Source organism: Plectropomus leopardus, chromosome 8 (genome assembly GCF_008729295.1).
Source record: "Plectropomus leopardus isolate mb chromosome 8, YSFRI_Pleo_2.0, whole genome shotgun sequence".
In the NCBI taxonomy this organism is placed as follows: Eukaryota; Metazoa; Chordata; class Actinopteri; order Perciformes; family Serranidae; genus Plectropomus; species Plectropomus leopardus.
This window is the reverse complement of record NC_056470.1, coordinates 31563869-31578632: the sequence shown is the minus strand read 5'-3', so window position 1 is coordinate 31578632 and position 14764 is coordinate 31563869. Positions and strand designations below refer to the sequence as shown.

Sequence of the window (14764 nt, the reverse complement as noted above, 5' to 3'; positions counted from 1 at the left end):
AGAAACTGAGAGACAGCACTGAGTGCCCGCATGTCCAAGTGGAGCTTTTGTCCTCCAAATAGCTTTCATAAAATATGGGCTGGCACCCAACACGGATCACAGGCTTTCTGCTGTTGAGTCTGTTAAAGACAAAAGTATCCAACAAGACTTGAGGGAGCTTTGCTTCTGTGGCAGGAGACTCTTATTTGGGTCCAAGACTGCAATAATTTATGAGTTGTTCTCAAATACTTTCACAAAGAGAAGAAAAATGAGGGCCTAATACAACCCCGACTGCAAAAAAGATGTGTGTAACATGTAAATAAAATCAGAATGCAATGATGTTGCAAATACTTTTTGACTTATATTCAACTGAATAAAGACCCCAAAAAGATATTAATCTTCAAACTGATAAACTTTTTTAAAAAATGTTTTTGTTGTAAATATACACTCATTCAGAGTCTGATGCCTGCAACATGTTCCCAAAACAGTTGGGAAAGGACCATGTTTACCACTGTGAGACATCACTTTAACTAAATTCAGTGCGCGTTTGGAAACTGAGGACAATAATTGATCAAGTTTTGGAAGTGAAATTTCTTTCTCAAGATTCATGAGTGTGCTCTTCCAAAATCTTCAAGATTTAAAGATAAGTTTCCTCATACAGGAAGCGTCTTTGAGGCTTCTCCAAGTACTAAATCATTTTCATTAAGCATGTCCTGTGTCTTACACTTCATTGCATATAATTTCCATATTTTGAAATCCTACAGTTTTTATCCGTGTAGATTTAACGAGCAAATACCACGGTCTGATCCAAATTTCATGTGAAAAGCTGCATTGAAAAAATGTGAAATGGGTTATAACTTTTTGAGTTGCTCAATGCCTTTTTCCCCATATTTTTGAAAGAAATAACGTCAGTGCGCCAAGGCTTCAAAGGGTTGAATATGAAAACAGTCTTCCACCATCCCCACACCCTGGAACTGTGTTAAATTGTCTCTATCGTATAAAAATATTCAGTCACACTCTGTACATCATTTTGCACAGTGAAGCTCAAACATCCACATGAAGTAACTATAAGCAAAGCATATTTTTGAGAGGAGGCCTTTAAAAAATGATCCATTGCAAATCCATGTTCTGTCAAGTAATTAATGAATCAGCTGATAGCTTTAGCCCTACATAACTGTCCTTTATAACGTCATACAGCTAAACTGCAGAGTGCTGCAGTACAGACAGCACCAGCAGTCAGGAGCTCTGTGGATTTTGTCAGATATCCAACAAACAGCAGCTTTCATCAGAAGCAGCACATCACTGCCCCCCTGAGGACCGCGCTCATCACTGACATCACTTTCTCCACATAAAACTGACAAGTCGTTACCTGCAGCGTGGATACACTCACATTCTTTGTCAAAACTAATCGCGGAGGAATTACACTCTCTGTAGTTTGATGACCAAACAAAACAAGATGCAACAATTCAACAGGAGGTCAGATTCTGCGTGACTAAAACTCTGCTTTCCTCAGCAACTCCAGTTTGTGTTTGTGTCTCCACGAGATGACTAACCGCTGACTTCCCGCCACAGATGGCAGTAAAACGCTTCGACCGAGCCTCTACCTGTTCCCCCGCCCAAAGCAACAATGACATCAAGACCACAGTCTGTTTACAGTGCGCAAACACACACACACACACATGCAATCAACCTAACCCAGAAGTGGGTCAAAACTTGCCTTCAGGGCGTAAAAATGAGTTGTTTCAAGCACTAAAGCAGAGCGAACACCGAAAATGAGAATCCACAGTTAGAGGTCCACAGCAATGACAACACTGCAGCACAGTTACTGCAGTTTATCACAAGGAGATTAATACTAATGCCTTAAGTTAAGAGGTTCGTTCTGTCTAGAAGTAGGCCAAACCACAGAATTTGGTTTCAATCCAACAATAAATAAAACTAGAGTCAGGATCTACGATATCATTACAGATCCAAAATTATGTCATGATTTCTGAGGAAAATCTATTTTTAACAGGCCACTTCTAAATATATTTGAATTACCGGCAAATTATTTCACAAACATAATGCATTTCTTTTTACCTAATCACCTGCATGTTAGGGGTGGGACTGTTTGTTATTATCGAATGCTACCAATACGAAATCTTATTTTGGAGGTTCTGCATACGGCATTGAGGACATTCATATAACGGCAGGAAATTATTTGCTATAGATATAATGGAGTAACGGCGTCCTGAGCAGAGAATGAAGTCACACTTCCTCTGTGTGTGTAGACGGTCCAGCCGTGTGTGCATGTTATGGTACATGTCCACAATATCCGTCATTTCCAGGCTTCCTATTTATTGTCTCTGCAGGCAGCTGTGCAACGCATTCTAGTAGTGATTATGTGTGTATCCCACTGCTGGGTTTCCCAAACATTTATTTATTTGTGGTGGGCCACCATGATCAAAATAACTACAAACAGATTTTCTATTTTTGGAGCTGGACCGTTAATTGGGAGCACGTATGCTTTTTGGTTATACGCTGCACCTCTCGGAGCACAGGGCATACCGTTGTCACAGATGGAGCAGCAGAGCGTCAGCTGCTGTAAAAAGTGGAACAATAAAAATATTTAGATATTGATATCTGTATTGATATCTGTGATTCTGGACATATTAGTTTGTTATCAGATTAAAACTATATTTTTCAGCATCAAGCTGTAATTAGTGTTTAAACACAAGAAAGTTTTAGATGGTAAATAACAAAAACTGAATGCAAATACTGAAATAATGAGTCAAATGAAACTGGCCCAGGATCCAACATGTGATAGATCCAAATTTTTTGCATTGATTTTTTTGATAATCGTATCTGTAGCCAAAAACGTGTCCTCCCAAAGTGTAAATGTACTAACTCATGCTGCTAACAGAGGGCTCATGAATGACATCATTAACATGATTCAAGTTTGAGCAACTGTTTAACATCTGGTAATAACACACGCCGGTGACAATACAACTGTTCAAGTAAATATTATTGTGCCGAACACAAATCATTGCTCCCACTGGGAGCGGATGTTGCTAAGCAACCACTGTATTCGGCTCCTCTTCAGTGACAGTACCGTCATGCAGAGGAAGCAATTTCAATTGTTGATCTATAATACTGTTTATAAAATATTCAACTGTTGAACTGTGTCGCTGTTGTAGAGCAAGCCAAGCTGGTGAGTTTGTACTCCTGCACTGCTTTATGAAGAACTCTCCTGACATCTCAGGTAATTAATCAGTTAAAGCCTATTCACACAGGACTAGTATTACGTGGGGCTCTTCACTAATTTGTAATAATTGCAGAAGACGTCTGTGATTTTAATATTAATAATAATAGTATTAGCCCCCCCCTTTTCAATTAATTGCAAGAAATTATTATTATTATTATTATTTTCAAGTAATTTTCTTGTAACTTTTTACTAATTTCTTGCTTTATTTTGGGGCTATTTCTTGCTAAGTTGCTTGTCTCCCTTGAAAAAAATCAAGCTCAGTTAAGGAAGGTTTAAGAACTTAATTAAAAAAAAAAAATACTAAAACAATTGGGGTGGTCAATCTGCTATCATTATCACAGAAAACTGAATACGGGCTTACGGGCTACAAGAACCAAAAGCTTGCCACGCACTGCAGCAGGGCTGAGAGACAGCAGTCAGTTTGTCACACTGGACTCTGGCAGCTTGTTAAAATAATTGTTAGTTGCAGCTGTATGGAGAGGACAAAAAATGGCCAATTATTGCTAAAATTAATCCAAACTGGCCTGCCAAAACGCAGCTTCATCATGTTTAAGAGCGACATTTCTGGGGCCATGTCACAGAGCCGTTATGTGCCACAGCATGAACCCGATGACTGTCTGCTCTGCATTTGGCAGCTCAGTGGATCAGGCCTCTGTCAGCCCCTCGGCGTCTCTCATCAGTAACAAAACAGCCACTTCCTGGAGCTGCAGGAAGTGCTGAAGTGGCACAGACTGTTCCTGAGTGAACTTGTAGTCAGATGAGACTCGAGTGTTCACTTGGCATACACAAACGTGTGCACACAAACACACACAGCTGGCCGTAGACTCAAACGGAAATCCAAAAATACATTCCCAGGGTTCTGCTGGGCAGATAAAGGTAACGCAATATGATGAGGTCATGATGGGATTACCATGAGATACTAAACTGGCCTGAGGCATCATGGGACCAGAGGAAGAGGAGGTGAAGTTATGGAAAAAAAAGTCAAGGGTGTGGCAAAACGGTACGAGTCACAGGGTGTGTCTGTGTTTGTGTGTGGTTTAACGCGGGGGTAGTCATTTTGTTTGATGTGTCTGAGAGACAGTTATTAGCTGCGGCGTCACATGAAACATAAACATGACACCACGATCCTGTTCGGCCACATGCAACTCACCAGCAGATCCACGCTTTCTTTGCGTCCCAGAGATCCATGCTCCATCCTCTCGCTGCCCGGGGTGAGGATGTAAGGGCTCTGAACTCCGGCGGGCTTCATGTTGGGCAGACTGAGCGACCGCAAGTCCTTCACACCCTGCTCCACCTTCAGCTCATCACCCAGCCGAGCTACAGGAAAAAAGCATTTTTAATCATTTTTAAAATAATTAAGCAGTTTGAGAAAGAAAATCCCATAAAGCTGAAAACTTGCACAGCCCTCAGATCATTATTATTAATAACCTGCATGATTGACCGCAATGGTCAAAATATTCAGGAAATATTTGCCACTTTCTTTTTTATCCAATTGAAACCTGGAGCGACGTCACCTTCTTTGTGCTGCTTGATTATTTTAACCTCTGAATCTTGAGTAAATTAATGCAATTTCTTTCAAAAACATGCTAAAAAGGCAATGAAGAACTTGGTAAGAAATGTTCCACAAATTGCAAGAAATTAGTAGATTAACAAAATTATTACAGTTAACCATAGACTATATAAGCACCGGGCTAACTAATATGGCCACCTCTGCCTACCGATGGGTAACGTCAATCCAGAGCGAAATATTCAGCTGCTTAATGCTCCGATGTGTTTGACAGTTAGTTGCTTACTTTGTATGATGTTTACTGCTGGCCACGTAGTTTATAGTCATTTTTTAGTGCTTTTTTTCCAGAGACAACACTTAACAATGAATTGTGAGAGTGAACCATGAAGTTGCAGGCTAAAAAACAGAGCTAAAACTACGATGAACGGCTTTATGCAGCTGAGGGAAACTGCAGAGTCAGGTGACAACTCTGTGGCTTCATCACCTGTCACATACAAGTCGTCATGTGATCCATCGTTAATATAAAAATAGTGATTAATGCCACCTTAATATTTGTTCAAGCTCTGTGAAAAAAGATTGAATGTGTTCATATAAACAAAATGGAACGGAGCTATTTCGATTCTCAGTCGTCTTCATGAAAACTACTTCACCCTCCAAACACGTGACTAAACAGCTGTGGATTGTTTGCCCTCGATCTCTGTGGTTCAGACTGCACGTAACTCCAGACTGGATGTTTGGAGGGTGAGCATTTCAAAAGAATAGCCATTAGTCATGGCATAGGATCTGTTTTATGGAAGGCTTAAATGAGCCTTTGATATGGAAACTGAGGCAAGTGTAACGGCAGCCATCGCTGAGAAGGAAACTCATTCCCAGTTTCCACTAGGGACGGGAAGCTGGCAGAGTCATCACGCTGCTGCGGCATTATTATTAAGATTCATGGGAATATTAATGATTCCTCTGGAAAAAAGAGATTGAGCTGAGCAGTGACTATTTCTTACTTTTTATTTTTGATCACTTATTTACAGTCAACTCCTTTATTCTCCCGGTCAGAAACACGTGAGAGGAAACCGGCCTCCAGCTCACATGCTCAGTCATTGTTTTAAGGCGAACGGATAAGAATGACGTCCAAAATACACCCAAGTACACATCTGAAAGGCTGCCTACTTTCGATGAACAATGTGAATCAGCAACACGTGATATTGTTGCTTTTCTAATTTATTTTAAACGTTTGTGGTGTTATTTTTTGCCCGCAGTCCTTAGAAAACACAACAGCTGATTAATAATTGAGACCGAGTTAGAAAAAAGTGAAAAAACGCAGACACAGCCCGTCTTTTACCAGCAGTGTTGTTAGTCACTTTTGAAATAAACTGTTTGTGAAAGTGGGTAAATATTTACAGCACACAAAAACAAAAGGCACCAAAGACAAGTGGTTGTTTTTCTTCCCACTAATGGATTATTTCTATTTGAACTCTTAAGTAACAATGATGGATTCATGTCATAAAATGACAACAAAAAAAAGTTATATTAAGACCAGCAGTCGACCGATGTTTTTTTTCAGGGACGATATCGATTATTAGTAGTTAATGAGACAGATTTCCAATATTTTGAACAAATATGTATTTACAATAAAAATGAAAATCTTTGTCAATATTAAGTATTTGGAATAAAACAAACTCCAACACAAAACTTTGTTTAAATGCCTTTAGCAAATGTTTAATCAAAACAGCATAATGCGCAGCAAGTTTCTCTTTCTTTTTTTAGAAAGGCAACCGAAACTTAAGTAAAAAGAATAAAGAAAAATAACCCTCTGAGCTTTCACAAAGTAAAATTTCCTCCCATGCTGACACTTTCTTTGCACTTTATGATTAATTAATTTTATCAGCGATTATTAAAATAATATGCCTCTATAGATATTCAGCAAAATGCCAAATAACGGCCCCAGTAATCGGCCAGGTGAATATTTACTAACCTGCTGCAAACTAACCTCATTGGTGCAAAAGTTTGTGTTGCCACCGTTTCTAAAAAGAGTAACGATGCAAATGAGTCCAGTCGCAGTTCAGCTAAATAAGATCTGATGCAGCTGCTCTGACACGTGTTGCATTTAAAAAAGTGTTTGCTGGTGCTGCACCTGACATACTGGTTAAACAGAAGTAAGAATGTGAGAATATATTCTGCAAAGAAAAGGATATATACGAGGAATACTGAACGGCCTGATGTGACCGAAACAAAACATCAATGATTCAAAATTCAAAATCAACCTGGTGAGAATTTCTGTTCAAAGTTTTTCATTCCTCTGACTAAAATATTGTCGTAAACAGAAATAAAATCAAAAAATTCATATGCAACAGGCCTTCGTAAAAAGTGTTACTGGACGCTTCAAAGATCTCATATCGATTCTCTGCTCAGGACGCTATTACTCTACTATGTGTTTGCACGGCAGATGGTGGTTTGCTGCTACATTAATGCTCTGAATGTTGCACATTTGAGTCCAAACACAATACTTTCATCTGTGCAAAATTTCAGTGTAATCATTAAGTACATAACACTTATTTTTGATAATGAGGAAAACTAAGTTGGAACAAATTAGCAACTTAAAAACTTGTGCTGTGGTTTACCAGTAAAAACTAAATTGGTCCATCAAGTTTTTCCACACTATTTAAAGGGAATTTTTAAGTGTTACATATTTAATTACCATAATTATGAACACAGTTGATTCCTCATAAAATTACATTATTAACTATTTTTTTCACATTATTGTAAATTAATTTTAAAGTTTTAAGTAAATAAGGACAGATGCAATTTTACTGTTTAAACTTGAAAAAAGGTTCACAAATCCAATGACTCGGACAGAGGTTAGGGTATCATTACAAGGTGGGGCTGATCCTGTGCTAAAATTTGGGTCGGGTGTGTTTTTACCTTTGACTTTGAGGTAGTGTCCTCCAAAACGGTAGGCCTCGAAGTTGAGAGACAGCGGCGTGTTGGACTGATCCAGGAACAAGTCGACCCGGGACAGCTCGATGCCGTTCCTCTCAAACACTGGACCCAAAACCTCTCTGGTAGCACACAGAGAAAATAAAAAACAATCAGTTCATTATGTTTCATATCAAACTCTTATCACAAAAATCTATGTGGCCGCTTTTACCTCAAAGTTTTCTTTTTCATCGCAGGTACTATTTCTGTGTTTATGTCCACGTTGAGATCAAACTTCAGGCTGAAGCACTCTTTACTGGGGTCCTGCAGGGGGAACAGACACACTGTTAGTTTACTCAGGTGGGGCTGCAGCTCCGCTCGGGCTGTGTGTGAGCTCTCAGCAGATCCACAGGGGGGCTCCTTCTCACTGCACTGCCTGGCTCAGACACACAGCAGCCTGGGTGATACCATTATGTTATATCAGCGCTGCAGAGAACAATGGTGGCTGCTTTCATAATGCAAACCTCTCTGCATGTGTCGCGCAGCATTTATGAGAAATTGTGCTTCTACAAATAACTCTGAGTCACAAAACAAGTGACAAGTGCTGTTAACCCCCCCCCAAATCCTGTAAAGTCCTTCAGGCGGAGGAGCTGACTTTCCAGGAACAGAAATGAAACTGTGGTTTGACGGGGAGCGGGGGGGGGGGCTTTTTTATGTTGCACACTGCACACCATGTGTCTGCGTGTTTACTCACATCAGTGTGTCGTCTCCGCGTCTTCTTTTTCACCAGCTTCATCCCCCCTGTTTTACGCTCCCTGCAAAACAGTTACACGTACATGATTTTTATTCATATTCCTCAAAAGAAAAACATGTGAAAACGTGACCATATAGAGTTGGAAAGAAGTGTTGTAACTGTCCGCAGAAACACATTTCATGGCTGTAATTTATCCTCCAGTGAGAAAAGACAAGAGCTCCGCTGACAGGCAGGAAAACATGAACATTAGCGTGACATAACGGAGGGTTACCGACCCGCGGTCATTGCTCCCCTCATCCTCTTCCTCCAGGTCGGAGGGGGGGCTGGTGCGTGGGGGACAGGAGCGCGTGGACACGTTCCGAGCCAGGATGGAGGCTAAAGGTCAAGAAAACACAGCCGTCATTACTTCTGTTCAATCAGAACGACGGTAACCTTTAATATCAAGCTTTAAAGGGTCGGTTCACCTAAAATAAAAAAAGCGGGGTTTCTCTCCTGACTGGTGGTTTTGAGCACGTAGAGAGTTTTGCTTTAATTTGTCAAGATTTTGACATTTAACTAAATGGAGAGGATTTTGTCTGTGGTGTTCACTCTACATCTTTTGTTTGTTTTTCAAAACTCAACATTATCATCCCTTTCCAGAATCGTTTATTTTAATCGTCGTTTATTTTCTCTCGCTCTCTTATCGTGATCGTTCTCTCTGTTGTCCATCCAGTTTTTTTGGAGCCTATCCCAGCTGTCATTGGGTAAGAGGCGGGGTACACCCTGCAGAGGTGTTGTTTTAATTGCTTTTAATCGGTTAGATTACTTTATTTTTATTTTTTTGTTACTGTTCTTGCTTTGCATTTTTACTTGTGTGATGCATTTTTCTCGACCTCATTGTAAATAAGAGCTTGCTCTTAATGACCCATTGAGACTGAATGAATACTGAATAATTTGGATGAACCGACCCTTTCACAGCAGTAAAAATGAGGCTTGAACTATTCTTGTAGATTTTCAGTTATGCACGGAATAACTACACAAATCATAAAACTCAGAATTCAACATATGGCAAAGTAAAACACTGATTTACAGTTTTTGCCTTTTTAGACGCCAATAAAAGCTCAGTGTCTTTGATATTTACAGTGAAAACCTGTGATGAGGTAATAGGTATGACATCACTGTGGGGGGGGGTACTTTGAGGTTGTAAGTCAAATCGGGGGTGCCGGTCAAAGTGCATGTTGTCTGTGTTCTCTGAATGGCTGCGTGAGTCACATGACTCACACAGGTGAAGGGGGCTTTTGTTATTCAGGTCTTGGCAGTCTGGGTGGTGGCAAACCTGAAAGCAGACAGAGAGGACAGGAGGACAAGTTAGATGGCAACACTGCCAAGTGCTCAGGGTCCCTGCGTTAAAATACAAAAACATTTTAATAGTCTGGATCGAAGTGAAAGGGTAAAACAGTCACACACATTTGGAGTAAACAGCGCCCTGCCTCACTATTGTTTCTGCCACCATTAACTGACCGCAGAGCCGCCACGGGCATTCCTGAGGTCTGCTGACTCCCACCTTCCCACCATCTGTCCCCCTCTGTGGGACGGCAACTAATTGACTTAAAGTTAGTTTTTCACCTTGTGTGCAGCTGATCTGGGACCAGCTTAGCCCTTACATAACCTAAAAATGTTTCCCTAGAGGTGAAACAATGAAACTGACCACAGATCAGTCAGACTTCCAGACCGCAGAGCTCCGAAAGCTTCGAGCCGAGGCGACGGGCAGCAGAAGGCTGCAGGATTAAGGATCTCTGTCTCGACCCAGACAGACCCGACACCCCCCTCTGCTGCCGCCCTTCCCCTCTGCTACATCTCCTCACTCCACCCTGTGTCCCCCTTCGCCATCGCCAACACCCGGCTCAGGAAGCGAGGATGTATGGGGAGATACAATGGAGGTCCGGCTAATGTACTTCCTGTCATTGTTTCCATGTACTCGGGAGGAGCAGTGTGTCTGTGCATGGGTGTGTAAATGTGTGCACTGCAGCAGTTTGAGTGCGAGCTGGGGAGTAGATATGGATGAGATAGACGTCATCCCTTGATAAGACTCTGTTACAGGCCTGCCTGAGGTAACTTTACTGCTGTGACATTTGTATGCACAGCCATACGCTTTAACGAAACAAAAAAGAGCATCAGGTTCATACACATTTTTACCAAAAAATCTCCATGACTTTCCATGACTTTTCAGTGACTGTGAGGCAAATTTTTAAGACTACACATTCTCTGAAATGACTAATAATAATGAATAATTAAATATAACTTTAGGGACTGTTTGATATTTATGAGGGGGCAGGGGGTGGTGCAAAAAGGGGGAGGCATGCAAATATTTTTTTTGGCTTCAGGGGAGGAGCATACAACTTTAAATAGCTGTATTTTCTTTTTATTTCACTGCCGATTTTTAAAGAAAATATGTCCTTCAGGAAGGCCAAAATTTTGCATGACAGCTAATGCATTCAGCTGATAGTTAGGGGAGGAGCTCAAAGGCCATAATTTTGGCCTTTTTTTTCTTTAAATTTATTGGGCAATTTTTGAAGAAAACATTGCCTTCCATGTGATGTCTTCAAGGACTGTCAGCAGTTTGAAAATCCACGCTAATTTCTGTTCTTGCAGTTTCGGGATAGAATAAATTATTTAATTTTGGCAGTTTTTATTTTGGTAGGCATGTAAGTTTGAAAGGCATGTTGTCTTTCAAAATTTAGGAGAAGAAAATCACCAAAAAAAAAAAAAAATCGAGGGCAAAAAAAAAGCCAAAAAAAGCCAATTAAAAAAAAACATTTGAGGGAAAAAAATTATTGAAAGAAAATTTTAAAGAAAAAGAAATTACCAAATATTCTGAAAGAAATAACAAAAGTCACCAAAAATGACTCCATTAATGACAACCAAAAGCTATAAAAACAGAAATTCTCCTTGGATTTTCAAATTTCGGATGGTCTATGAACACATTGTGTGTTATTTAAAAGGTTTGTGAAACAAAAGTCCATGACTTGTTCAAAACTTCAGGGCATATTTAGTTTTCCAAAACTTTTCCAGGTTTTTCAGACCGCACGAAAACTGGAAAGTGCAAACAAGTAATTCATATATCAATACAAATGACTCTCTCTGTCCTCACTCCTGGTACTCTACCGTCATATTCTGCAGCCCGGAGCAGGAGTCTCCCCCACTCCCACAATCCAGCTCCATATCCATGCCAGCAGGCACCCAGGACTCCAAAAAAAACATCCAACTCGCCACCTCGCTGCCCTGCTAATTCACTCTGCAGCGTGCCCCAGTCGAGCCACACTGACGAGCTGCCCCATTAATCCACTCTTCTCAATGTCTAGCCAGGTATAATCGCAGATTTTAAGGAGCAGGTCGCAGGGGCCGAAGGAGGACAGAAGGAGCGAGGGATAAGGGTATGGGAGGGTGAGGAGTCCCAGTAAAGATATTAACCAAAGGCAGGAAGAAGGAAAAAAAAGGTCCATCCAGAAGCTGTTCAGAAGTACAAAGCCCCCCTAATCTTGCAGCCTAATTGGTGCCTGCGCTCTGTCAAAGCCATCTGACGGTCCTGCAGAGATTACACAGCCTCGCAATGAGCTCCGCCAGCCAGTCTTCTCCTCTTTTTCCCCTCTCCCTTTCTTCTCTGTCCTCTGCCACCACCAGCGCCGACTCCTCCCTTCCTCTCACGCACCCAGGGTCACTATACCCAGACAGAGCCCCCGACTACAGAGAGGTTTTAAATAGAAAGAGTGAGTGACAGGAGTCAGCGAGGCCGGCAGCATGGCCTCGCTCACTGTGCAGTGAACATGACATGCTCTCCTCCAGTAATAACAACTGCACTTTATTACAACTTGGGTGTTAACTTTCATAGTTTTAGCTCATTTCTATCAGTTATGATAATGTTGTTCTTCCTAAAGTAATTCCTAAGAACTGGAAATATGGTGACATCGCTACAACAAAGTGCAGCATGGCATGAAATCAAGTAACTGATAACGGCCAAATCTATAAAGCCAAGATCCGAGTTATTTATATACATTAAAAAAAAAACATGCGGCTCTTTGGACTACGCTTAAGCACAGCGATGCACATAATAAATACGCTGATGTCGATCAGGTGTGATATTTGCCATGTTCACCATCTTTGATTAGTGCGCTAGAACGCTAACATCGCCTATTATCACAAACCATAAAGCAAAGCTGAGGCTGAAAGGAATACATAACAACATCACAAAACACCTCTATCCATACTAACAAAAAAGTCAAATACCGCCACACATACACTCTCACTCTGTGAGGAACACTGCTAACGAGAACGCACATCAGACGACCGTTAAAGTACACTGGGCATGAGCATGCTGCTGTAAACAGGAAGCTGATTGCCTAGTCAGCTGTTGTTTGCTTAGTTACAGAAATACTATGGAGACATAAAAAACTAAATCCAGAGATCTCATTCCTTGGACTGACAACGAGGTGAAAAGGTTACTGAAAGTTAAGCATGAGTGTAAGGCGGTCAAGGCAACGGAGAACAGATTTGGAGACGTTGCAAAGCAAATTTGGCGACACATCAGAGGAGGACCTGTCGCTGGAAGACGCAATGGCAATGGAGAGTATTGTTACCCACACAAAAACAAGGTATTTAAGTTAAGCCTAGCTACAGAGTTCGACAGGCTGTGACTGATGAGACTAAACTGGGTGGCGAATGTTGGTGTCCTTGTTATTGTTTCAAAAAGTGTTTCACACATCCAGACTAAAATGCAACGCTTACGTTTTCTAACTGAAATGAGGTCAACACAGCAGCATTTTCAAAGGTCTCTGTTTTAGGGTTCCTAAACGGCACAGTAGTGTGAATGTTAGGCGCAATGGTTTTGTGTTTTAAAAAAAAATATGCTGTATATTGAACAAATTAAAATTCGGACCTGATAATGGCACTAAAGAAAGTCAGGGCATCACCAAAGTCAGATTGATTTATCATCTAGAAGCAATGAACATCTGTATGATAACGTCAAGGCAATCCATCATAGTTGTTGCAATACTTCAGTGAGGAACAAGTTGTGTTTTACTGTCTTTAACAACATGAGGTCCTGTTCAGTCTTGTGCTTCCTGCGTAGTCACTACAGCAAAGGAGGTTAATGAGAGCAGTGTGAAAATAAAGGTCATTTCTCAATCGCTGCTGATGACGTACAACAACTTACAGGTACAGAGGAGGGAAGAGTCTCACCCCTGACTGACTCACCGACCTCAACTTACTGCTCCACGACCACGCTGCAACACAGGACAGCTTCACGGCAGAAGCAAACAAGTCACAGAAATCTGTTACAACATCACCCTCTGAGGTCCACGTCAACGCATGCGCGCACATTTTCGTGTAGCAGAGTCAAATGTCCCATCGCACCAAGGTGGTATGTTCTCCACGAGGTGTGGAGACAGACGGCCGGGCCGGAGAAATACGAGCAAATCAGATGCCATATTTAGACAATAGCTCCAGATAGGTAGGCCTTCCTCGCTATCAAGTCGGGGCGTTCACATTCCAGCTGGAAATATCTGACGCTTCAGCCAAGACAAACGAGTGCATCACAGGAGAAAAAGTTCAAACAGTCCTAGAAAAGCTTCTAATATTACATGCATGACAGATACCCGAAGAAAAACACCTCAAATAAGTGTTTTAGCTCGGGAAATGTGCAAAAAGGAGTTTTGCAATACTTAACATTCCTGTCAATGAGAGGGATGATTGATATTTGGGTACAAAGACAACCTGACTTTCATTATCCAGCCCACTGGCATGGCCGTCCGAGGCGTCAGCCCTGAATGCTTTATATAGAGCCCCATATCCAAAAAGAAGAAGCCTTAGGGACTGTTCTTCATTTATCACAGTAGAGGGGTGGCTTTGTTTTTTTTTTTTTTCGCTTGAGTCTCCCAGAGTGACTCTGGGAAAATGCATGAAGTATTTTGTCCCCCAACATCAAGTGAAGGACTGTCGAAAATGTAAAAATCCACAATAATTTCTGCTTTAACAGTTTCTAGCTATAATAAATAGTGTAATTTAGCAGGCTATGTGATTTGGAAGGATTTTTTTTTTTTCGAAAAAAAAGAAAAAAAAGGGGCCAAAAAATAAAAATAAATAAAATCAGCAAAAATTTTAAAGAGAAAAAAAAATACCACAAACTATAAAAGAAAAAGAAAAAAATCAAAAAATCCCCAATTTAAATAAAAATCACCAAAACAATTCAAAGAATGCCCAAGATCTTTCTTTTTTCTTAAGAAAAAAAGTTTCAAAATAAAAAAGGAATCACTAACAATTTTTAAATTAGCCAAACTTAAAGAAAAAAAAAGCCACTTTTTAAAAATGCCTCCCAAACCCATTTTTTCTTTAAAAATTA

At 40.7% G+C, this 14764-nt stretch overlaps 1 protein-coding gene across 4 annotated transcripts in view; it reads right to left on the bottom strand.

The window, feature by feature from the left end:
- Window positions 1–14764, bottom strand: part of plekhg5b (pleckstrin homology domain containing, family G (with RhoGef domain) member 5b) — a 95968-nt gene that overhangs the window by 24704 nt on the left and 56500 nt on the right. For all 4 annotated transcript variants that reach the window (XM_042491260.1, XM_042491259.1, XM_042491262.1 and 1 more), the window contains 6 exons: window positions 9565–9706; window positions 8667–8766; window positions 8392–8452; window positions 7870–7961; window positions 7644–7780; window positions 4371–4537 (listed from right to left, as the gene is read on the bottom strand). In XM_042491260.1, the coding sequence (XP_042347194.1) occupies window positions 4371–4537; window positions 7644–7780; window positions 7870–7961; window positions 8392–8452; window positions 8667–8766; window positions 9565–9706 (699 nt within the window). The remainder of the gene's footprint in view (window positions 1–4370; window positions 4538–7643; window positions 7781–7869; window positions 7962–8391; window positions 8453–8666; window positions 8767–9564; window positions 9707–14764) is intronic.